The following is a 26897-nucleotide window of genomic DNA, read 5'->3' on the forward strand; positions in this document are numbered from 1 at the left end:
GTGATGAATCTGTCCAAAGGAATCTCCTAGCAGCAGACCCCCAATTCATGGCAAACGCCCTCAACTTCTCGGTGAGCTCACAGCATTTGTCCAGGCACAGGCTGGTGGTGCCTCATGATGCTGCTGGTCATCAGAAGTCTGAGGCTCAATGTCAGGATGTCATATTGCTGACAAAAACACTTTCAGATGTTTTTGTTTTATAGAGGATGTCAAAGGAGGGAGGCCTTGATTAAGATGTTGGAACCAAGAACTACGTGGAAAACTCTCTGAAATTGTTACAGAAATACAGCACATGATTTCTGACTGAAGTCAGCGGGGAAGAATCTAAAATTCAGAGTTAAAGGAAAATGCTATTAAAAGCGAACTAGAAGTCCCCATGCTTATTTATAGTTAAGTCATCTCTTCTTTTTACCTCCAGAGTGACAAAACCATTTGGATTTTATTGACCAGTGTGTCTTAATCTGCCTGATGACATTTCCCAAGATTAATGTTTCTCGACAATGCATATTCTTCATGATGCATCACAATTAACCACTGCTACTTGGTATGACAAGGAGGGACTCTTTTATCTGTATCTGCATGACTTCTAGCTGCATTCCAAATGACAAGTAAACAGACACTTCTCTCATCTACCTTCTTGAAATGAAAAAAAGTTGAAATTCATGGTTAGGTTCCCATAAGATGCAGAACGTTTTGCAAAGGAAATTTGCTTGGAGATATAGAAAGTGGAAAAGCATTAACCAGACCCCACAATGTGTAAGATACAGAACACACAAGCGTATCCTATTATTTTAATACCTGACTTTATAGCCTATATTTATTTGTGTTGGTAGAAATGTCAAATTAATATTTATAAGCTCTCTTTAGTGTATTTATTTGTTTTCAGTATAAATTACCAGGCTAACACTATGTTCAGGATTGCCAAAGTGTGTTTTTTAAACTCAGTGGGAGTTTCACATTTTGACCCAGTTTTTCAGGGATGTACCTCTCTGCTTCACTTGAAATTGTGAGTGATCCATTTGTCTTTAACATGACTCTTCACATGTGTAAAACTAAACTTGTGTGTGTTTGCCTGAAGCCACTGAGTTCTTGCCATAATAAATTTACAGACATCCAAGGAACAGCTTCAGTTAGAAATTTTTTACTGTTTTATTTCACCTCAGTAGCTGAATATCAGGCATTTATACAGATTGAAGTTTATCAAATCATTGTTTGAATCATTTTAGCACAATTTCGTATTTTCAGATTGCATACAACATAAGATTTTTGACTCAGTTAGTGCTTGACTCTTTTAAGGAGGTCACCCACAGAAGCAGTGACCAGGCATAGAAGTGACCTTGTGCTATTTTCTCAAGGTGTTTTGGATAAAGGTTTCTCCACTCATGTAATGGAGACCTCCAATAGCTCATAAGTTTAAGAAATACTTTGAGCTTAATTTTGCTAAATTAGTTTCTTGCTTTCTTCTTGGTGTCCTCCCATATATTCCCTACTGCCCTTGGTAATTTTATTTGCTTCTGGTCTTTATAAGGTCAGAGCTGACAGCCACTTTTCCCTTCTCCAGGGAGTATTTCAGCTGAAGCTTGGTATTCTGAATGTGTGTAATGTATCTGAGTGTTAGAATCTTTGTCACAATAAAAACCAACTAAATGTCACAGCTGGTACATATTTAATAGGCAAGGACATGGCTTCACTGTAGGAGGTACCGTGAAGACTTCTGCTCCATGCACATTTGTAATAAGAGAAGCTGACGACATGTAAGAATTCCTAAAGAATAGGATGGTAAACAGCACAAAGGTTTTTATAAAGCCTTTTACATAAATCAGTTGGTGAAACCTATTTTAATACTGCTCAGGTCTGGCCATTTTATTACAAAAAGGAGATATCAGAGCTCATGAAGTATCATATGGCTGAATGAGGTGAAACATTCTGATATGAATAGGGATTGAATGATTTGAGATTTTTAATTTAGAGGTGAGATGGAAGTGAAATGAATGAGAGGATCCAAAAACTCAAGAAAGAAGTTGGATTATTTTTCCTTTTGGCATGAAATAGGCTGCCTTGCATAATTAAGAACTAAAAGTTATGAAACAATGTAAGTAATTTCTATAATATATAAAAGGAAGTGGCCACAGTAATAAGTAAAAGCCAAAGAAAGTAAACAGAAAAAGAGATAGCTCTGGAGATTTTTGATGCAGACATAAAATAAGCAATTATTGAGGGAAATGATGTGGAATTTCATGCCTTTTGGCTTGAGCCTGCCACCAGCAAACATAAGGATGAGGGTAGGCTATGTCCCATCTGCCTATCAAGAATTTCTCATCCTTCTCCCAAATGAGTCTCTGACTGCTCACAGTCAGATCCTGCAGGGTCAGGACTGGGTGGTGTGGTAGTGTATTGTAGTCCTTATAGACGATTAAACAAAGAATCCTTAATGTGATGTGCAACTACTTTAATTGAGTGCTGAAATTCATTCTCCTGTGGTATAAATTAATAAAGGAAGTGTATATAAATTATTTATTATTTATGAGTAGGTGTCAGGACAGTAATCTTCTTCAGATAAACAGAAACAAACAATGGTCTTAAACTTTCAGTGCAATGAATTCACTTACTGCTCCATTTAACAAAATATTAAACTCAGAAAAAATATTCTAAAATAAACAATGGACTTATTTGGTCTGTATTTTCTGTCCCTGAGAAGTGAGCTTAGAGCTTAAAGACAAGAACTTAATCAAGAGCTCCTGAACCTCAGTTCCACCTCTGCCTTTTTTATGAATCCTTTTTGAAGAAAATAGCTTCCTCTTTGGGCATGTCTCCACATGGTTTGTACTTCTGAGGTCCAAAATCAGAGACATTGCTTTTCAACTTCAGCATGCCAAGGTTCTTGTTTTTAAAGCATCCTTTAAAGCAAATTTGATAGCTTTCTCTACAAAAGGATTAGATTGTGGGTGATCTGGGTTCCAGATAATGTGCACACATTTCTGCAATGAACTTAAACTCAGAACAATTCATATTGTGACCCATTATTTATCATTAGCCCATCTGGTATGCTAGGTTCAGAATTTAATATGTAAAGCCTTTTACATGCTTATATGCACAGGTAAAGATAGAGATTTTCATATTTTCTAAGAGTATTTTTTCTATACAATGAAAATAGTCATTCCAACTCAGTGCGTGAATATTTCTGGTATGGACAACATCTTAATATCTACATAGATCTGCAGTTTCTTGAATTATATTGGGATATGTTATCATATTGTTTTATTTTTTTTCAAGTTTCATAACAAATATTAATTACTAAAGTATCACCTACAGCAAGAAGTTCTTTCAGTATTCTTAAAGGGATTATGGTTACAATTTATTTAAATAAGGTGTCAATATCTAGCATTATTTTTGAAAAACTTAATCTTGTACTGTAGCACTGGCAGACAAAAGCATCTGTGATAGGAAAGTTTTCTTGGCCACGTGTACATCGGTCTCAGGTGTTTATTCCACTTGTTGGCATCTGTGTCTGAGCACTGCAGGGGCATTCCTAGGGACACTTGTGATGTGACAGTTGAATTTCCTCATGGAATGATGTGTGTTGGAAGGGGCCTTAAAGGTCATCTCATCCAAGCTTCTTGCCATGGGTAGGGACACCTTCCACTAGACCAGATCACTTAGGCCCTCATATAACCCAGCTGTAAACACTGCCAGGGATGCGGCCTCATATTTATTTTGTATTCTGTTTGTATCTTGTATTGTTGCATTCTGGACAGCTTTCCAATACTATTAAAGACATGATAGAATTGATTTTTTTACCCTCATAGGCTTCTGTCTTACACCCTAAGCTCTCATAATGAGCCTGAGCATTTGCTGTGTTTTCAGCTCTTGAATCAATATGCTCTTTCTCTGAAAAAAATACAAACCATGTTTTTTCAAGATTTTCCTTTATCCTTAAGTCAAGCTCCTATAAACCTACAATGAGAATCATTTATCCACAGCCTAACCTGTGGTTACTTGTGTGGTGTGCAAGTATGTCTTCTCTTCAGATGGTTTCAGCAATTGCATTAAACTTCCCTGCCATGTTCAACTAATCAGGAAAAAACTCATTGTGGGCACATAGGGTGCAAATGCCTCTTCAACAAGGCCATGGTAAAATTTGATTGTTTTTAAATGTATTTCAGCTTCTGTTTTTCAAAAATATGGAAAGCCTTTCCAAAGGCAACAGACAGACAAAACCAATTCTAAGCTCTGTTTCGATTGAGCCTTCCACACTGGTTTTGCAAATTCCTTCTATTTGAGTCTGCAGATTCCTCTGGAGAGATTTTTCTAATTGTGTCCATTTTGTCTTCTCTTCCTTCAAGAACCTGCAGACGAGTTTGCTTTTGGTCTGAAATCCTGGAAATGTTCTCTCTTTTTGTCCTGGAGTTGGAATAAGGAATTCCTCACATCTCGTCCTCCCTCCATTTGGTGCTCTTATTCCCAGTTCAATATGATCTCCTGAATTAGGAATATCACAAGTCCTCTAAAACTGCACGTTTGTCTCAACAGTATAAAATCTGTTATAAACTATCCTCTGTTATAAACTTTTTCTTCTGAGTTCTGTTATGAAATGTATCTCTCTCAATAGCTTCATTTGTATCAAGGAACTCAATATTCGTGTTAGTGCTGTGCATTCTGATAAATGATTTTTTCAGCCTCAGTCACAGGCTAATGTACAAATCCAGTACATCTGTGATTGAAGTAATCCAAAGAAAATCTTCCTGTTCCTATCTGTTCTTGCCAAACTCTGGTTTTAACTTTTTTTTTTTTTGTTTCCTTCTGCTTCTCTGGGGAGCTCTAGTTGCTCAGGAGTTCTTATTGCATCTTTTCTTATTAACCACTTGTCTTACACGCATTCTTTAATTTCTGTGGCCCTCAGTGCCAGGTTGTTGGGGTTTTATGTGTGCATGTGTGTCATAGATTTTTAGAATCTGAGTCAGGTTCTTAAATACTGAATCTTAAATAAATGTAGCAAGAAAGTTAATAGATGCCAGAAAATGCATCTTCTGCAGAAGAAAAAAGGTTTGTATATGGTTTTATACCATACACCAATTGGTCTGTGTCAGTGAGAAACTAAAAAGTCTAATTATCACTACAAAACAGCAAAGAGACACTTTACTTGTATTTTTTTATATAAAATTTTATGCATGGCTTTATGTAAATTGTTCATAATATCAAGACTGAAGCTCTTACACAGAGAAATATCAAGGAGAGGTCAATAGTAGAGAGCAGATTTATGGGAATTATTGGGAAGGAAATTTTTTTCCTGGAGAAAATATTCATTAGGCAGGATCCAGATGATCCAGGTGCTTGCTGGCTTTAACACTTTGCAGCACTTACCGATGCGCTTATTCCCTTCCTTATCTTTCATTTAGTCATATGCTGGGCAGCAGTTGGTACCCAGCAGGTTTGGGTTTTGTTTTGTCACTTGCCAGGCTAATCAGCAGACAGCTCATCCACTATATATGATTCCTATTATCCTGCCAAAGAGAAATCAAGGGACTTTGGGGAGTTGTGCATTCCACCTGCAGGAAAGGAGAGAAGCCAAAAATTAGATTCTGAACTTTTAGAATCATAGAAACAGAGAATGGTTTGGGTTGGAAGGGACCTTAAAGATCATCCAGTTCCAACCTCACTGACATGGGCAGGGACACCTTCCACTAGACCAGGTTGCTCAGAGCCCCATCCAACCTGGAGCCTTTCCAGGGATGGGGCAGCCCCAGCTTCTCTTGGCTACCTGTGCCAGTGTCTCACCAGCTCTCAGTAAAGAAATTCTTTCATCTAAGAATCACAGAATATTCTGGGTTGGAAGAGACCTACAAGGATCATTGAGTCCAGCTCTTCAGTGGTTGGCTCATATGGGGTTGAATGCACAACTGTGGTGTTGCTAGGACCATGCTCTGACCAGCAGAACTCATCTCATCTAAACTTGCTTTCTAGAATTTTAAAGCTATTCTCCCCTGTCCTATCCCTACATTCCTATCCATCTTTGTTGTAGTCCCTTTAGGTACTGGAAGGTGCTCTAAGTTTTCCCCAGAGCTTTCTCTTCTGCTACCTTAACAGCCTCTACTCTCTCAGCCTGTCTCCATAGCAGAGGTGCTCCAGCCCTCTGATCACCTTTGTGGTCTCCTCAGAACTTACTCCAACAGGTCTATATCTTTTTTATGTTGGAGTCCCCAGAGCTGGACACAGCACTCCAGGTGGGTTCTCACCAGAGGGGAGTAGAGGGGCAGAATCTGCTCCCTCACCCTGTGGGCCATGCTGCTTTGGGTGCATCCCAGGACATGGCTGGGTCTCTGGGCTGTGAGTGCACATGGCTGGGTCACGTTGAGCTTCTCATCAACCAGCACTCCCAAGTTCTTATCCTCAGGTCTGCTCTCAATCCATTCCCTGCCTATTCTTTGTATTTTTCTTGGGATCGCTCTGACCCAGGTGCAAGACCCCTTCCCCTTGGCCTTGCTGAACTTCATTAGGTTCACACGGGCCCATCTCCCAAGCCTGTCCAGGTCCCTCTGGATGGCATCCCTTCCCTCCAGTCCAGTGAATGACTACACAACATGGCTTGGTGTCATTGGCAAATGTGCTGAAAGTGCCCTCAATCCCACTGTCCATGTCACCAGCAAAGATGTTAAACAGTGCTGGTCCTAGTATGACTCCTGAGAATCACCACTCGCATTTTGGTTTTCTCCTGCTCCCAGCACTGTTCTGGCAATCAGATATTTTTTGTGTCATTTGTTGTGAGAAAATATTATGCGTGATGATGGATTTCTCTTTTCCAGACAGCTTAGTCTGTGATTGGCTCTTGGAAGCTATGTTTGTGGTCTGTTTTTGGTAAAATATTTTGGAAACATCTGTAAAGCACTATTTCAAATGTCTGGGTTTTGGCTCATTAAAGATGAATACATTTGCCATATTTAAACTGAAGAAACCTCAAACAGTTTAGGACAGCACAGATGTGTTTGCAAAAAGCAGAAAATATTTGCCTCTATTGGTTCCCAAAGAGACTCATGTGATTTTTCTGGGGAATGCAAGCTTTTTTCACCTATTCCTTAACAAAACAATATCATGTGTGGTTGAATCATCTTGTTGAATACTTCCATTACAGGGCAGGGTGCTAGCTGAGTTATGGACAGTCACTGACACAGCATTTAGAAAATGCTGCTAAAGAAAAATCTCTTTTGAAATATGAACAGATGGCAACTTTCAGGCCATAGGTTCTAATAAATGAACAGTGTATGTGAAAGATCATGAACTGTTAATAATATCTTGTACATAAACTTTGCTATTTTTCAGCTGAGCATGTTTCCAATGCTGTCAGTTTATATTTAACAAGGAATTTTGACAGCTTGTCTTTTAGATCACATTATTCTAGAAGAAGCTTATTTATAATGAACATGATCTAAAATATTAAAGGTGTGATTACACCAGGAGTTTTGGAGATTTATATTTTGGTTCGAGTCTTAAGTAATGGCTAAAAAAAGAAATTAAATGTTATGGTATACTTCTTTTTAAAATAAACACATTTTCCTTGTCCTGGATAGATCATTAAAGGGCCACATTCTTCGCAGAATCAAGGTGCACAAAATAAATTAAGATCTTCAGAGGGAAGACAAGTGACCATTCTGGAGGGAATGCCCTCAGTTAATAATACAGTTCTTTTTGTTTGTGCTTGAATTAATTTTGTCTTAGCTCCATTTCAGAGATTCTTGGATTTACATGGCTGCTGCTGTAGCAGTGACACTCCCAGTTTAGTTTGGATGTTAATGTTAATTAAAGAATTTCTGGTTACAACTCCTTCCTGCCCCATTCCCTTCAACACATTGTGAGTGCTCAGTTTTTCCTCTCCTGCTCCTCTGCAGATGAATTCTTCCATGTTAAGTGTACATAGTGCTAGGAGGACTATTTACTTTTATTTTTAATCTAAGTAGAACAGCTTTGCAACCCTTTCACAAGTGTCACGGCTGGCTGCATCCCTTGTGCATACAAATGCAGTTGTGTGTCAGCCACAGGGCACAATAGGAAGATTCTCTCTGTGGTTTTACCCAGACACCGCTGTCTTATCGATACAGATCCCCAACACGATGGGCTTCCTCAGAGTGAAACAGGATTCTGCTGAAAGCACAAATCAAGACTTACTGTTCTATTTTTATAACTTTAAGCATCACAGGCCCTTTGTGTGGATATTGAATCTAGTTTGAAGTGGCTCCCATAATATTAAAATTTGTGTCCAAAGCTATAGTTTAGTTTGCTTCAGATAGTTGGCAATTTCTTAAAGATTCAATCTTATAAAAATGAGTTTATTAATAATATTTTGAGTATGTTATAACTGAGCCCTAATACCATATAGTGTCTATGAAATGCAAATTTTTGGTATTCTTGTTATTCACTGTCTGTCTCCTTTGGTGTAGGTAACAAGTATACTGTGGAGGTGAGGGGCCCAGGTTGTGTTAGGATTTGCTTAAACCAGATCCCAACCTCTGCCTTTTATCAGTTTTAAATTTCTCTCCATTAAGCCCTGCAAGCTATTCCCTTCTCTTAGCAGGGTAAATTCATCACTTCATCAATCATTCAGCAACCTGAGCTTGGTCATGGCTTCAGGCTGCCACACTGTTCTCCTGCTGCCCTTGACTGCTTCACCCTTCACTGTTTCAACCTGGTAATATTGTAGGGCGATGAAGTCATTCCTTTTAAGCATCAAAAGTCCCAATTTTGATTGTGATAGAGCAATCTCTCCAGTTTGGTACCTCTGTCAAAGTTTCTCAGGGTTCTGACCTGAGCAGGGTGCTGTAGCTGGTGTAGATGAGATGGTTGTGTCCTGCAGGTGTGTCCTCCTGGCCCTTGTATCTTCTGATGAATGCCCATGGGGCAGCAGAGTTAGATCCATTCCTGGTGGGCAAACAGATGGAGCTGGCAGCCCCTTCAACTGTACTGTGCAGAAATTCCCTGGTTCATAGAAAGGAGGGTGTGGGGATTTTTGCAGGACTTTCTGTGCTTGGCCTTCAGGCTTGAAAACTTGCTGAGCAGCTACTTTGCTTTTCTGTCACGTCAGTCATGGCTCCTGAGGAGCCATGTGGGTTTTCCTGATGGATCTGTCAAGCTTGTTCCTATGACTTAGCAACTGGGATTATGTCACTTGGTGTTTTGCTCACTAGCATCCACTTCGAGCTGTGGCTTTTTTGGGAAATAAACCGCTGAGAATAGTCCAGCATAATGCACTGCTTTCCATAATGTCCATTAGGTGTCTCCACATGCTGGTGGCTCGTGGGTACTTTAATTACATCTTCCCAATTAACAGCAGTGTGCTCTGCATGTGCTCTCCTTGAATGGAGTCCTAGATTTCCATAGTGAATAAAATGCTGTTGCATTTGTGCTTTCTGTGAGGAATTCTCATTACTGGAAGAACTCAAGCACTCGCCGACCACTATTTGTCAGTTGCCGTGCCTGAGCCTTAATTAAGGTTGCATTTTTAAGTAGATGATACATACAAAATGGTAATTCTGAGCCCATGACCACCTGGCACATTCTTTCCTACCACTGTGTTGCTACTCTGTTTGCCATGGAGAGCAGTAAGAGAAATTACAAGTAAATTTAATATACAGTCATAATGCCATCTTTCAGCTTTCTTGTTTGCGGCCAAAGCAGCTGCTGGATTCCTTGTTAGAGCACTAAGTTTTTTCAAGTTGTCTAACTTGTTCTGCCCTGGGTTTATAAATATGTCTATGGATTATTTGCTGCCTGGATCATTACCCTGCAATATGACAGAGTCTCAAAGGGGGAAGTCAGCTTCTCTCAACACAAAGTGCAGGTTTTTCTGTGTGTGTGATAATGGGAATAATCTCCATCTTTTCTCCTGCTTCCTCATTTTTGTAAAGACTTGGCCTTTTACCTTACTTAAAATGTTGACAAGAACCTGCAGGCCTCCTGCAGTGCCACGTCTGCACTCTTCTAGCCTAACTTACTTTTAAAGGATGGTTTGAAATGACAAGACCCATTTTTATTAATTGTAATAGACCTTTGAGTTAAAATGACAAACCATCCCATTATGAACTGGCGAAGTAAATTCAAACTAGGCCCCGTTACTAGAGCTTGCCCTTACAATCTTCCGTGCATTTATCTTCCCAGTATACTTTGTGACATCCCCTTTCTGAGACAGCACAAAAAGGATCTGTCTACCCTGATACTCGGCTTTTGGGGTTGTTTTACTCCCTCTGGGAGGGAATATATGTATATTTCTCCATAGGCTTTTGTGTGTGTTTTACACCCCTTTCCCAACCCACTCCATACTTCTGGGAAAAGTGAGATGCAGTAGATACAGAAGATTTATCTTTGCCAGTGTCAACAAAACCTGGTGTTACTTTTAAAATTTGTAACCTACACTGAGTGAATTTGATATCTGGACACAGGCTTGCATGTCCTCTTTATGTTTTTCTGCCTTTTTAGAAATTTTCAATAATTTATTTTGGTAACTAGTATTTGTTATCTTACATTTGAGATATAATTTGAAATCTTTTCATTTAATTTTAAAAATGAAGTTCAATTACTGGCATGATTTAAAATAATGAATTGAATTGTACTTTCTGACATGATTTATCGTTCCAAAACCTGATAGAATATTGTTATCTTCTTAGAACGATGCCTGGCTTTCTTATAGCTAGCATAGCAAAAGGAATATAATACCGCAGCTCAGCCTATCATATTTGATTTCATCAAAGCATGATAGAAATACTAAAAAATTGATTTTCATAACCTTAATGTGCACTGAATAAGTGTCTATAACACATTAAGTGAAATACCAGAGTGAGTTAGTGGCAGAATCATTGTTAATGCTCTGTTTCCCTGATAGCTGTCTACTTTGGGTTTTTTAGGTACAAAAAGCATTGCTTTTCTGTCAATGTTTGCATTGTACTGGAAATAATACTCAAGGAAAAACTTCATTGTCTTCTAAGTTTTATGGGTGTTTTTCCTTTTCCACTCCGCAATGTAAGATTGTTTTAACAGTAAAAAGAATTAGCAGCAGACTTCTGTAGGTGTGCCTGCCCTGCCTTTCTATGTAGTCCTTAGTCTCCAGCTGTAACTTCACTTCATCCATTCAGAAGTTGACAGCAAAAATGGTTTTGAAATAAAACTTTCAAAGTTAATTTTGTTCAACCATATTTACTGAGAAGTTGGTGTTTTCAGGAGGCTGATTAACAATGCATGGTCTTTAAAAGATAGTCCTATATTACTGCAGAACTTTAGAAAGAGAAGACTTACCACACTGAAGTTGGTCCTAGATCATTATCTATTAACAGAGAAAACAAACCAATAGAACTATGAAAAATAATGCAATTCTGACCTCCAGACATTTGCCCAAGAACAAGTTCTGACTGCAAGGAAAGAAATTGCATCAAAATCCCTTGAATCTGCTCTGGTGTTCAGTATTGCTTTCTTAACATGAAGGATGCTCAGATTGGGATGTAGTTCCAGGTTAGGGCCCATACCTTTAGGAGTTAACACATGCTCAGTCTCAGCTCCCATTGTCAGGAGCAGATGTTGAGTCAACACAGGTGGCAGAGTGACTGGACTGAGGCTGTAACTGAAGTGCTCCCAGAGGCAGCTGGTTCACCCTCCACCCTCCCTGAGGTCAAGTGGATGCCTGCCCAGCCTACATTCTTCTCTCCAGCAAGGCCCAGCTTTCTGGGGGCCCTTGTGCCATGCCTGCCAACCCTCTGGCTTTAGCACACAGCAGTGCAATCTCTGCTGCTCCAGATGGCAGCAGCTGGGATATCCAGCCTGACCTTTGCAGCAGATGTGGCAAACTTACCTCCAGAGCACATCTCCATTCATAGCTAGGCTGGATAAGAGTCCCTAAAGTTTGTGTACTATGCTTAATTTTCTGGCTGCTTTAGTTTTAGGAGGTGACAATATTGATCTTGTCTGTCTCCCAACCCAAAGCCAGCTTGATTTAGCCTTTTTGTTTCTAAGGGGGTTGTTCTGAGCTCCTGCTGTGCCTTGAATGAAGGTGGGGTCTTCCTCTGTCAGCAGATCACCATTATATGGAGCTGTACTAATTGTCCCTTTGTCTTGTGTGATCAAACAGTGGAGCATATGATATGCCAATTCCTCGACTGTGGGTCACTTTCTTCATTAGCATTTATGCCTTGCCCTTTGATTAGCATGTCCCTTTCTGCTCCCTTGAGCTTTGCTGTCAGACATTTTTAAAGATGCTGCATAAAACTTTATAAATTATTTATCTTGAAAAAATATACTCTGTTAATAAGCATAGTATTAAGCTCATAACTAATTTTCCTATGGCAAAGATAAAAATTTGGTATGAAGAATGGTGAACTTGGGAACACAATCTTTTGTAAATTTTCTTCTTTAGGGGCCTGAGAGCCTCTCTTTGGGATACATCACAGTATTATTGCTCTAGAATAATCAGTGAAAAAAGACTTGCAAATATATTTTGTCCCTGTTCACAGCAGAACGGTTGGATGCATGATCTTTAAAAGGTCCCTTCCAACCCAAACTATTCCATGATTCTGTGATTTATGAATAAATACATAAGTCCGTAATGAATGACAATCTAAATTACTGAAGTGAAAAAGATCTTATACTGAGTCCATAAACCAATCAATTACATGAGAATGGACATAATGAGAATGGTAGAGAGATTCATGACCTGCAGGGACTTGTGTAAGGGATAGAGGATTTTTTTTCTTCTTCCAATGGAGACCAGCAAATGTCTCTGAATTTAGATGAAGCCTCCTAGCTGTTACTAAAACCATGGGAACATAAAGTGAAGCAAATTCAGGCATAGCCAAGGAAGTCTTCTGATCTTCACGGAAGCATGCAATACAAGGTAAGACCAATTAATGCAATGACTGTAAATGTTAGGTGTAGACAACTAGAGTCACAGTCATTCCAGTGAAAGGGCTCATTTAAAGTATAATTTATAATAAGAGAGTAGCAATATTAAGGGTTATACCAGACATTGTGGCAAATATGTTCAAGGGTCATAAGCCAGAGTTTATGAAGGTACAACCTGTAATGATTTAAACTTGTATAGAAACATTCATTATAAGTGTTTAACAAACATTAATTAATTAAGCTGTGTAACACCATGCTGTGAGCCTATGGATAAGTCAAAGCATTTGTATCTCAATTTTACAGAAGGTTAAGCTGAAGTGCAGAGAGATATATTTGCCTGAGGTCACATAGCAAGTCAGTGGAAAAACTGCAAATAGAATCTGCAATCTGAAGTTCTCATTTCCCTGTTTTTGCCACTTATATCACACTTTCTACTAGTAAAATGAAAGGGAAGAAAGAGGCAACTGAAGTGGTGAGACTTGGAATATAGTTAACCCAGTTTACTATACATGTTCTTGCTTTTTTTTTCCCCCACAGTTTAGGCATGTATGAGAGGGGTAGGTTGGTTTTAAATTATTTTGAACTTTGGCTTCTGGGCAGGAAGCCAACTGCACCAGGAGTGCAAGGGGGGGGGGGGGGGGGGAGGCAGAGATGGAGGTTGCAGCCCCATAGCCACGTTTGACTTTTCAAAGCACCTCATCAAAAATGAGGACTGAGTTGTCCATTAGTGACTCTCAGGTTACCTGGGATTGTGTGTTTTGGTATAAGAGTAAAGCTGGTTATTGAGCACAGAAGGTGATGCCTTGCTAAAAGGCAGAACCTTGGGCTGAGCAGATGTGTATCCTTGCACAAAAAGGAGTCTGTGAGATGTTGGCCGAGAAAGGGTAAGAGAGATGCAGAGGTGGGGGAGATGTTCCCACGTGAGACCTTGACGAAGAAAGATTAAAGAAGGTAAAGGGTTGCTCTGGCAGGTCAAAGAATGGTGACGAAAGGTTTTGTTTCTGTGTTTTGTTTTAGCTTGATATTTAAAGTGATGTTCAAAAGGGGTTGTGTATGAAGATGCTTCCTTGTAAGGTGAAGAAAAAGGATAGGTAGCAATTACTTTTAATTCTTTATAGATTGCCGTGGGGTTTTCCTGCAAATGCTCTTACGTTACCTTGGAAAAGTGTCTGATTGAAATTTCACTCTGGTTTTTAGCAAACTGGGTGCTTCTGGGAGATAGCTGAGGGGAATGGACCCTGCCTGGGGTGCTGAGAATCTGCAGCTCTCTCAAAGCCTGAAGGCCCAAGACTTGTGCTCAAAGCACTAGGTCTTTCATTTTCCCTGTCTACTATCAACCTGTTTATGTGCAACAGCAGTGAAAAAGCCTTTATAAAACTAATCTGATCTAGGATTGTAGAATGAGATACCTTTTTTCTGGTTCTGGTCTGGTATACAGTATTTCCCCCCACACTGGGAAATTGGCTTGCAGCTGGGTCTTTTCCAAGATTTGAAAAGAAAGGTGAGGAAATATAGAATCTGATTTTTTTTCTCTCCAACTCTTGCCTCAGAGATGGAAATACACCTGCCCTTTTGATTTGGCATTTTACAGTCAGATTTTGTCAATTTTTCCTAATTATCCCTATTAAAAGGAAGACTGTCTTGAACACTTGAGCAACAAACAAAATCACACAACAAGTAAATGATATAACTGAGCAGTTCTCCAGTATTGAACTCAGTTGTTTAAGCTCATATTGAAACCATTCAGAGGAAAGTCTGTTCATGACTGTTTGTGACAAACCGTGGGGCTGTGGGATCCTTTGACAGGATCAGAAATGCACGGTAATAACTGTTCACTGCTGCGCAGAAAATAGAGAAAATCTCTCCTGTAGTGGCTTTGAATCCAACTCCCCAAACAATGAAAAGAGCTTTATTCTGAAGGTATATTATTGTTGTTGTCAAGCAGTGGAACACGCTATGCAGGGAAGAGGTTGAATCACGATCCCTGGGGGTATTTATAAGATGTGTAGGTGTGGTACTTAGGGGCATGTTTTAGTGGTGGACTTGGTGGTGCTGGGTTAGCAGCTGGACTTGATGACCTTAAAGGTCTTTTCCAGCCTAAATGTTTCTGTGTTCCCATGATTCTAGCCTACATGCAGGAGAATACACAGTGCTAAAAAAAGTGAAAGTTTCTCTTTAAGCTCATAGGAAATTAACTTCATAAAACTGTCATTTTTCAAAGAAAACTGTCATTTTCTGAAAGGTCTGTTCTGAAGCACAGGAAACCTTGCCTTGACCTCTTAGTACTTCCTTAGCTGTCACCTTTGAACAGCTGCTAAAATTACCTGCGCTTTCTGTTGATACAGTTTTCCATCAGAAAATATCCTGGAACAGGTTCAAGTATCTGCCTGGTTGTGTGGAGGTACAAAGCAGCCAGTGTGTGCCTGTAATCCTGTTCTGACTCTCACAGGTTGTGTGTAGATCCGTGAGCCCTGAATCACCTGGATAAAAGGAAGCCTTCCCACAGGATGTGGGGCTTGCTGCTCTACTCTCCTGCAGCTTAAGCTTCAGGAACAGCATGAGAAGGTGTGAAATGCAATATTTGCTAAATCCACAGTGGCCACTTTTAACTGTTTTTCTGTGCATTATTAAACCTGTCTCATGGGTTTTTGTCTTGTTCCATTGAAAACACTGTTATCAACCATACTTATAAACCATAACATATTGTCAGTGGTAAATGCTTAAATCTATAGAATTGAGGAAAGGACCTTTAGAGGCCATCTAGACTAACCCCCCTACAATGATCCAAGGCGTATTCCACCAGATCAGCTTGCTCAGAACCCCATCCAACCTTACCTTGAATGCTTCCTGGATGGGGCACCTACCACCTCTCTGGGAAACCTGTCAGTGTCTCACCACCCTCATTGGAAAAAACTTTTTATATCTAGTCTAAATTGATCCTCCTTCAGGTTAAAATCATTATTCCTTGTGCCATCACAACAGACCCTATCAAGAAGTTTATCCTCACTTTTCTTATAAGCCCTCTCTCCTCATCCGTTGTTACTCATTTGTCAGTCCTGCTTATCGTGGTGGTATACGTTTTCTTTGACCCTCAATCCAGAGTGCAGTTCTTATTTATGGACAAATGGCTAGAATGTGTGGGCAGAACTTGGTAATACACTCAATATCATCACTGAAAAGGCTTAAATACTGACTTTACTCGCTGATTGATTGCTTTCCAGTTTTCACCTAACATGAACATCGCTCACATAGAAAGGGTTGCAGCAATTATTTTGCTTTCTCTGAGCAGAGCTATCTGTGTTGAGTATTGTATTCTTCTCCCTGGATATTGGACAGCTGCCTTTGAGGTGCATATTCCTAGCTGAGGTTTTATCTGGACAGCTCTTTTTGTATTTTGGATATACTGCAATAAACAAGAATGTTGCTAATGTACTGCAAAGCCAGAAGCACTCAAAGTATTTTTCTATTTCATATAGCCAAATAACTATTGGACATCAATTACTAACTATTTAGTTATTTACTACAACCTGTAGAGTGTTTCAGAACTTGATGAAAAGACATAATTTTGCTCAGGTATATACCTGCTTAGTAATGGTTCCTGCCTTCAAGACTTTGAAACCTAGATGTACAAAGTATCACAGGATCATTGGATAATTCAGTTTGGAAGAGACCTCAAAATTATCTAGGCCAAATAAAAGGGATTTGCTGAAGCTCAAGAATCAAGACAAGTTAATAACAGAAGCCATATTTCTTGCTGCCTACTTTGGTACATGTTCTACCAGAGTATGCTGCTTTTAATAGATTTAAAAACACTCATCAACTGTAGGGAATTGGCAGAAGACTGCTTCCCTGGCTTGCAATGCACTGTTTCATTGCCTGCATGGAATGGAGGACTTTTTTTCGCCTTGCCATTGGGTTTGGCATCTATGTTTCTCGTGCACCAAAGGCTTGTGTCTGAAAACCTTGCAAGCATGACTGCTAAATTTCATTCTGACTTGAAATATCTTTGTGTTACCTCTGTCAACTGCAAAAATAAGCCTTGAGCTTTTCCTTTGTTGTTGAATCTGACTCCACCTTTATTAGCGCAAACCCAAGGCAAATCCATTGGAGGCAGGGGGTGAGATGCAGCAGAAATGGGCAAGGTGCTCTTGACTGCTGCTGCACTGAGGGATGCTAATGGGAGCAGGTTGGAGCTCCCTAGGGCTGTGAAGCTATGTGCTAGCTTGATAGCTGGAGCTCTGCCATTTCTCACGTGGGTCAGTGCCATAGGTCTGCTTTAGCTGAAAACTCACCCCGTTTCACAGTAGGTTTTAACTTCTCTTGGTTTTTATCTTCCTTCTCTTAAAATGGCAGTTTTACTCAATATGGAAACATTTTGCTTGAAAAAAACCCACACAACATAATTGCATTGGGTGAAGCATGCTATTTAACCTCTCTTTGGACTGCTTCCATCAGCAGGGCCACTAAAGCTCTTTACTGGCAGGCTGGTACAATCTGTGATCAGTTCCCTGCTACTTGTGCTGCCTGAATGAGTTTTCCGTCTTGAACGACATCCTGCACAATTCGCCTTACTCCTACCTAATAATTCAGACCAGATGGCTGAAGCTGACCCAGCATAATCTACTCCCCAGGATATAAATGATGCCATTTAGATGTACACTGTAATGTTCCCTTAGTTAAAAAAAGGATTTGCAGCAGGAGCCTGCAACAACTGACTTTATTTTGATCTGCAGTGTTCTGCCAGACAGTAGTCATTTGTGCTGGGTTACACAACGTTAAAAGGTACATATCAGACACTATCCTACACATAGACAAAAAGACTGTCCCAAATTTCCCAGAAAGGGAACAGCTTGTGTTTGCGTGTTGCCTTAGACCCCCATTCCACCTTGTCCCTGAATGCCCTGGAAAAACAGATGGGACTTACACCGCAAAGCAAGTCAGGGCACTGGCACAGCATAGGAAAAATGAATTCCAGGGCTATGGACCTCTAGAAAGAGGAGATGAAAAAACCCCAACGAACCCTTTCTTTTTATCTTACAGAATATTTGTTCCAGTTCCCAGTTTGGTTGTATAGAAATATGATACACAGAGAGCTCATTCCTTGGGTAATGGGATTGTTAATGCTATTACAGTTAATTGCAAAATTGTGCAGCTGTCTGCAGAAACAACAGACAATTTCTGCAGATACCAGAATTTTGATGCCATTGCTAAAGCCTCTGAAGACATAAAGTGAAGGGAGATGGTAGCAAGATGTATGTAAGGAAATCTTCCTGCATTGCGAAGTGCAGATGAAGGTAACAGCTTTTGGAATAGCTGTCAGCACAGTGTAGGTCAAAGCATGCTGTGGGGGGTAGGTGTCTGCAAATTCGGTGGATTTTGGATAAGGTTTGATGCATGGAATAGTTTGCACTGCTCTTTTACAAGTGGCCACGTGTACTGTCAAGTCACTGGGGAAGCAGCATTTGCTGACACATGCAGTACAACTTCAGGCTAAGCGATGTACGAGATTATCCTTTTAAGCTTAATTGTTTGTGTTGTATAAAATATAGATGGTATCAGAAAGCCTGGCATTGTTTGTTACTGGAATACAGACTTTCCTCTTCTTCCCCTACCTTTTTTAAATGCAAAAGATGTGCAAGAGATTTTTATCTACACTTCTACTCTAGCTTCCTTTATGCTCCCTGTGCTCTGCATCCTGAGTTTGGCACCTTGTGAATCTATCCAAGGCCAGGTTTGATGGGGCTTTTAAGAAACTTAAAGGTGTTGCTGCCCATGGCAGGGGTGTGGAACTAGGTGATCTTTAAGATCCCTTCCAACCCATATAATTCTGTGATTCCACCCTCACTGCATAGCTGCATTGTAAACCTGCACAAGCTCAAGCTGAGCGATTTTGCATTTTTCACTTGTTATGATCTGTTCATAAGCAGATGCCTCTTCCCAAATTAAGGTGAAAATGAGACCATATGCTGCTGAACTCAGTAGTACAAATTTAATTTAACATTAAATGTGATGTATAGAAAGAGAGAAATAGGAAAGAAAGAAGGGAAGGGGAAAGAAAGTAAGAGAGAGACAGATTAGGTAGAAAGATACCACCATCCAATGGATTTTGTGGCATCCCACTAGTCCCTCTTCATCTTGGTGGTGAGGGTCTCCAAGTAATTCTTCTGTGGTATCACCTTTATACTGTCCAAGATCTGGGTATCCAAAGGGTGTAGATCCCATTGTCATGACTTGGGCTGGCATGTGTGCGAGCAGTTTTTCCTTTCTCACAGTTTGCCACAGTGTGATATTTTTGTCCAAATGCTAACCAAACCTTCAACTCTGTTAGGCCTGGAAGGAACTTCTTCTTATTGTGCTGTCTGTGCTTATCTCATGTTTCCTTGTGGTGGTTTATTTTATAGCAAGTTCCTTCTGTGACCTTGATGCTGTTTTGAGACAGGCAACTGCATTCTGTAAGTCCTTACAGCACTTTATTACCTTGGAAAACCAATCTTTTGACGTTCTCACTCCCTAGCCCTTTGCGTCAGTTTGGTACATGGAAAGTGCAGCTCCGGGTCAACTGGTATTAAAGAGAGAGGTTGGGATAATCCCATTTGCTTGGTGCACTGGGATGTGTGTGCCTTGATGGCTACATTTCCGCATGTCCGTGTAAGTACTGGGATGCGTTAGGGACCTGCCGGTGTAGGTAGAAATCACAGAGCTGCCAAAGCTATCTCATGTAGTTCATCCAGCCTTGGGGCTACCAGCTGAGTATGCTGATTCACACAGCTGAAGATACCAAGGACACCAAGATGCATAAGTGGGAGCAAATGCTGATCTCCTTTTCCTTCTGACCTTCAATCACACTAGTGAGGATCTCGAAAAAAGGAGAAAGCTTCTAAGAGTGAGAGGTTCCTACCTTGTTCCCAGCACACTGAGGAATTGTTCCCAATTTTCTCATGCAGCGGTATCTGCCCTTCCCAGCAAAGAGGACTTTTAAAAATGAAATAGTGTTATCTTGAATCCGCTGATGATTCTGAAGCCACTGTAAGTGGGTTATTGATTACAAAGGGCTGGACGCATCTGGTGTTCTCATGTGTGGGCCTCTGCATTTTGACCCTGCTGGTTTTCTTCTCTGTGAGGCCATGGGCAATTTTCTCAGCCAACACTATATGGTTCTTAATGTTTGTTTTGCTTTGAAATGAAAGGAAATATGAAAGTGTATGTTGTTATTATTCTCTTCCTTTAATCTTTGCTCAGAAGTTAGTCCTCTCAGACCTTTAATCATCTATCTTTGTCTGAATTCCCCTCAATTTAATTCTATCTTTCTGCTGCTCAACTGCTTACAGATGAATGAGGAATTGTATTGCTTTATCTCATTTTTTCCCTCATTAGAATGCTGGCGAAAGCCTGTGGTCACAAAAGACAGACGGTAGTTTAGGCCTTTTTTTGCCTTTTTGTATTATTTAACCCCTTTTCTATCAGAGGAGCTCTAAAGTGTTTCTATCACAAATAGATATTGTCATGCGTATAAATTAAAAGAGAAATTGCACTGGAATTATGGTTGCAGGCTGCAGCACCAACCACTAAAAAGTCAGAAAAAGGCAGAGTTTTGGCAGCCTGTTCAGCTGTGTCTGATAATTTTTTTTTAATGTAGCTGCTGTCTGAAAGAAAGGTCATCCTTGTATGTGAGTAAGGTGTTGTCTTCTTCAGTACTTTTTCTTTTTTAAACTATTTTTGTTTAATTTTTCTTAAAAAAAAGTGAGGCTAGAGTGAGCACAAATCTGAGCATTAATAATTTTTTTTTTAAACAATAGTAAAAAAACCCCAAGACTTCAAACTGAGCGGTGTCTCCAGTTTCAGACAGTGCTTCCTGATGTATCTATAAAGGTTAGACCTTGCTCACTCCTCCACAGGTCTGTGAGGAAGGAGAAGTGGGGACTTGTAGAGCTTTCCTGCAGAGAACAAATGCAGCCAGCTACAATATCCTTGTCCATGAGCAATTGCAAAATGTTATGATATGTACTCTACCATGATATGTACAGAAAATTTGTTTTCTCATTTCCCTGGTGATGGAGTTATCCAAAATAAAATGTCACAATGTCTTTAGACTTACTTGTACTAGAATATATGTATATAATTTATTGTCTGCAATTTATCTTTCTATAGCAAAACTGACAAAATATTTTGGCTAGGCTAAAGGGAGAGCAAGCAGAATTTATTAAATAAAGTAAGTAATCTTTTAAGAAGTAAATGAACGAATTCTGTTAGACAGAAAATCCAGCGAGACTTGCTGACACTTTAAACAAACATGAATTAATGGCTTACCAAAATGTTTGGAGCAGTAAAAAGATTCAAACTGAAGATGTGTTTTGTGCTCATAAAGTTCATCAGTAGTATTATTGTCATTTCTACGTGAAATCTGAACTTGTTTTCATGGCAGAGAATATAGTGCCAGGAAATGCTAGGTACAGATTTAATTTACATAAGAAATGCTCCATCCCTGGAAGTGTACACGGGTAGTTTGGATGGAGCTTGATGCAACCTGGCCTAGTGGAAGGTTTCATTGACTCTGGCAGGGGAAGTGGAACTAGATAGTCTTTAAAGCCCCTTCCAACCCAAGACATTGTATGATTTCTGTTTTCTATGATAAGATTTTAGACTTTTTGTTGAATTCTTTTCCTATAAATCCCACTAGGAGACAGACTGTATTTTGCTCATTTTATATAACAATTACCATGCCCCCATGACTCCTCTTTATGACTGTGATTCCAATCTTGATTCTACAGCTGCTCACTCCCATTCTATCCTCAGTAGTATTCAACACTTTTCCCCTCCTAGTATGATTGCACCTCTCATGTAGCAGAGATTACTTGATAGAGCAGATTTTACTCAGAGCAAATTACAAAGCCTATTTTCTGCAAACCTTGTCTGACTGCAAGTTTCTGGCTGCCCTTGTTCCACAGAAATGGCAATTTCAGTTTATGGAATTACAAAGCAGCCAACTAAGTGAATCCTCTGTGCTTTCTTCTGTGACTGCATAAGTACTGAAGTGCTTTTCTCTGCACACCAGTGATCATTATTCCAGCAAAAGCAACCCATGCCCGCCTCAGAATAGATAAGGAACTTTACAAAGAGACTGAGGTTTTAATATTTATCTTGCACATGTGCATGCACATGCAAATGTGGCTCACACATTATTTTTAATGAAAACACTAGGGCAAGATAGGCTTTAAAGTTAGGACGAAAGCACCATTCTATTGTTCCTTGACTGAATACTGTCAACCCAATTAATACCCTGATAACATCAGGGATGCCAGCTGAATGCCACTGCCAGAGGGCATTTTCTAGCTTATTTCTGCAATGTATTTATCTAGAGATAATTACATATTAGCCTGATATATTTTACTTGCTGTTGCAATACAAATTGACCTGGCATTGAACCATATTTTACAACTGTTTCAATTGTACTATGAGCATTCAAACCAACTGTAAAAAGTTCCCTGTATTGAGAATGGAGAAACTTTTTTTCTCATTCTAACTGTTCTGTAGCTTTTTGTTTTAAAAATAGGTTTTAGTTTTAATGTGGAATTAAATGTTTATAGTAATATGAAATATAAATTCTTATAAATCTATGTGTGAAATAAAGGTTAGTATGGCAAAGTAGGGATCAGCCTCTTCTCCCAGGTAACTAGCAATAAGACAAGGAGGAATGGCCTCAAGTTGTGCCAGGGCAGTTTCAGGTTGGATATGAGGAAAAAAGTCTTCACTGAAAGGGTTTAAGCATTAGAACACAGTGCCCAGGAAAGTGGTGCAGTAACCATCCCTGAAAGTGTTCAAAAAATGGGTAGATGTGGTGCTACACTATATGGTTTAGTGGGCATGGTGGCATTTAGTTGAAGGTTGGACTTTGTTATCTTTGAGATATTTCCAAACCTTAATGATTCTGTGATTCTTTTTTTCTCCATTGTATGTGACAAATAGAGTACGTAATAAGTTGGAAAATTGTAAAAGGAGTTAGAAGAAAAGTTCAACTTTAGCTCTTCCTAAAGAGAGGGAAGAGAGACTTCTGGTATCTGGCCAGAGACTGAATGTGGGGACAAGCGCAAACCCTATAAAAAGCTTTTCCTTTGTGGTGCAAAGGAAAAAAAATAGGTAGATAAAATTTCTTTCTTTCTTATCCAGGAGAAAGTCCATTGTTATTAAATCAAATGTGAACTTTATTTGTTCTTTGATAAGTCAATTATCTCTCCTAGACAGCGTGCCACCTTTTGTGTGTGGCTATCTGATTAAAACTTCTTGCCCAAAGAAGGGAACACTTTTCCCCCCCTCTCCTTAGGTTATTTTGTGCACAGGTTTCAATAAAATTTGTTTTCACTGCTGGATCTTCTATATCTGATCATACCCCATTAAAATAATTGTGATAGAAACATCTGAACAGGCTGTTTTAAAACCTGGCTTGTTGCTTAATCTTGGTTGAAACCAAACATTACCCAGCCACTTCTGAATGGCCACAGACTGAAGTGGTGAATCCCCAAAGTCTTCCTTCAAATTGTGCACGCCACTTGAAAAAATGTGGCAAATGCATCTGCAGATAGGGCTGAGAGTGATTCAGGTGCCTTGTATGGGTGTCAGGAAGTTTCTCTTAAGGTATTTTACGTTTGCAAATTTCTAGGTTACTGGTTAAAACGATCTGTGACTTAGTTCTCTCTTTAAAAGGGTCTGTTCTGCCTATATTGTTCAGGTGTGTCTGTAACATGTTCTTTGAATCTCTTCTTATAATGTTATTCCTTTACATTTTTCTATTTCTTTCTAAATACCTCTTTTAAATGAGAATAGGCCTCAAAAATCTCATAGAAATTTTAGAAAAAACCCCTTGTGTGTTGGTGCTTTCTACTAAAAATGTAATACGTGTTTATCATTATGATGATAGTGTGTAAGTTATGTATCAAAGGAAAACACCAGGGAGTCAAAGCCAATATGGCAAATAATGTCTTGTTCCTCTTTACAAACAGATATTCAAGAGTTTTATGAAGTGACGCTGCTAAATTCTCAGAAAAGCTATGAGCAAAAAATAGAAGAAGCAAATCAAGTTGCAGAGAAATGGGAGAAGACAACATCTGCTACAGATCATGAAAATCTGCAGAAAAAACAGGAGGTAATTTAACAGATTAAGAATTAAAATATATGTAATGAATGAGATGTCTCAAACCTGAGAAAAGCCATGCAATGGTGTATAAGATTGAAAGTGTGGGGTAATTAAGGCGTTAGATTAGGGTGTGAAGGATATATATATACACATAGTGTTATCCTTCTGACCTTGGTTATGTTGCAAACTTCTTTATCCTTTCAATTGCAACCTGTCAAAGGGAAAGCAGAAAAATTTCGTTTTCTCATCCTTGGTGTACTTTATCTGATACTTGGTGTCTCTGATTAACCCCCAAAAAAGGATATATCTTCTCTACTTGCTGATAACCACTGAGGTTATTAATACTCCAGAGATTATATCCTGCTTAAAAAATTTAATGTGACTTTTCACGTTTCTGCACCTGACATGGTGCTGAACTTTTCCACAGTCCAGGTTCACAGAGATCAACCAAAATAGTCTCTGCATGAGGAACAGATACATAGAAGAAGGTTACACGCACTGGCTTTTCCTGTAGCCAGTGGAAGCAGTCCAAACCCTTTTTTTTGTCACCCCCAGCTCTAATCTGCCTTTGCCAACCTCCAGATTATTATTAACTATATTAGCAATCTAAGATACTTGCCTCCACCCACATTTGTACTTCAAAGATGAAAACGAACCCCACAGAAGCAAGCAATTCATTGCTCTGTTCTTAAACAGGGAAACATAAATAGGGTGGGCATGGAATGCAAACTGCAAATCTCCAGACCAGAATCAAAGATGAAGGAAATGTATATAAATTTTCATTGTTGTCATGGTAAGTAAGGCATTTCAAGTTTTGGAAGTTGTTGGCAAGAACTTTCCCATAGGCATGACTATTTTTAAGAACTTTTCTTCCTTTAAAAAATGTAAAACTCAAAAATTGTAGTTCTACATGACATTTTAGATGTGATTCTTTTAAAAGTTAAATCAGAATTGCGGGAGAGTAGAACAAAACTCTATGAAGAAATGAAGAAATTTATTGTAAAAAGTAATTAACAAAAGAAGCTTGCAGAATTAATGAGAACGAGTGCTCTTGTTTTGAGTGAAATCAGAACAAATGAGTCTTAGCACTTATGTAGGATATATCCCATGAATGACTTAATATTTGAGTCACAGTTTGAAGGTGCAGACAGCTAATATCTGGGGGTTTTTTTTATTATTTTTTAAGCACAAATCTTTTGCTTTAAAATGGTGAAAGTGTATTTCTGTTATCTCTTGGAGCATCTGATGAAGACAGTGGGCAAACTTTTTGTTCCAGCCTCATCAAAGCATTTGACCTTCAACTTCATCTTCCTTAAACTCATTGCTGTGTAAGAGGTATGCTGCTGGTCCTGTACAGGGGAATTTGAACTTTAAATTCTGTGCTGAGGATAATAAATACAGGGCCAATGCCAAACTTTCCTCATTTTATGAAAAGAATGTTCTGATTTAAAGGAAAACAAAAGAAAACTATAGCATAGAAACTGGAATAGCCTTTTCAAGGCAGGATGTTGGAAGTCAGAGTCCAGAGTACCATTTTCAAATTTGCTGTCCCTCCATAAATTTCATCAGGGTAGTGGGAGAACAAATTGTTTAGTCCCTTTAAAAATCATATATTTTTTTAAAGGTCCAATGCAGGCAAAAGAGACTGGAAGTGTAGGATTTGGTTTTCTCCTTATGACAGCCCAATATACTATCAGCAGTTCCGAGTCAGAACTGATGAGTGCAGGCTGGATGTACAAGCTGCCGTACAAATCCAAGATACCCCTTTGCTTTCTATGAAAATTTACCATATGCAAATGTAACCAAATAATCTAATATATCACGTAAATTCTTATTCATGGTCCATTCCTCATGGGAAATTATTGTTTTGTACTTCCTTTTCCATCCTTAATTACATGTCCCAAATCTGGAAAGAAAATACCTCCCTTCTTTCATAGCTTCATAGACTTATGGAATAGGCTTTTGTTGGAACGGACCTTAAAGATCATCTAATCCTGTGGGCAGGGACACCTTCCACTAAAGCAGGTTGCTCAGAGCCCCATTCAACTTGACCTTGAACCCTTCCAGGGATGGGGCATCCACAACTTTTCTGGGCAATCTGTGCCAGTGCCTCAGCACCCTCACAGTAAAGATATATCTTTGTAAGTATCTTCCTTATATCTAATCTAAACCTCCCGTCTTTCAGTTTAAAGTCATATTCCCTTGCCTTATCTCTACATGTCCTTGTCAAAAGTCTCTCTCCAGCTTTCTCGTAGGCTCCTTTCAGGTACCCGAAGGCTACAATTAGGTCACTCCCAAGCCTTCAGTTCTCCCCACTGAACAATCCCAATTCTTCTACCTCTCCTCGCAGGAAAGGTGCTTCATCCATCTGAGGATCTTTGTGGCTTCCTCTGGATGTGCTCCAGCAGGTCAATGCCTTCCATTCAAAACCTTCCTCGGCTGTCTGGATGTAATTTTTTCTATATAAATTGGTCCTTTTTCTGTATTTATTTTCTAGTCTTAATTGTTGGTAAAAAGGAAAGCAGCTTTTACTGTCCAGGATAGGTGTCCTGTGAAGCCTCCTTTGTATTTATGTACTTGCTTTTCTGAAAGTGTAAATTTTTAGATAAGAGTGAAGATGTTAGGTTGTTTGCAATAACATACAAATTTGCCACCTTGCATCTGTGATCACCATAGTGGTTTTTAGAATACTGTTGCTAGATCTCACTGCATACTGGGGCTGGATCTTCATCTCTTTAAATAGACATGAAAGGGTCGTGACCCATCTTATAATCTGCTATCATTCTCAGAGAGTGCCTGAGACTAGAGATGTCTCCCAGACTCAGAGACTAATTTTGAATGGCCTTTGTAAAAACAAGTGAATAGTCCGTGGAATATAAGAGCACACAGTATGTGTCAG

The 26897-nt window shown here is 39.3% G+C and overlaps 1 protein-coding gene across 3 annotated transcripts in view; it reads left to right on the top strand.

Moving 5' to 3' along the window:
- Positions 1-26897, top strand: part of DLG2 (discs large MAGUK scaffold protein 2) — a 993549-nt gene that overhangs the window by 99281 nt on the left and 867371 nt on the right. For all 3 annotated transcript variants that reach the window (XM_066175626.1, XM_066175625.1, XM_066175627.1), the window contains exon 4: positions 23865-24007. In XM_066175626.1, coding sequence (XP_066031723.1) covers positions 23865-24007 — 143 coding nt within the window. The remainder of the gene's footprint in view (positions 1-23864; positions 24008-26897) is intronic.

Source organism: Chamaea fasciata, unplaced genomic scaffold (genome assembly GCF_029207755.1).
Source record: "Chamaea fasciata isolate MVZ Bird 193981 ecotype frontalis unplaced genomic scaffold, bChaFas1.0.hap1 SCAF_2, whole genome shotgun sequence".
NCBI lineage: Eukaryota > Metazoa > Chordata > Aves > Passeriformes > Sylviidae > Chamaea > Chamaea fasciata.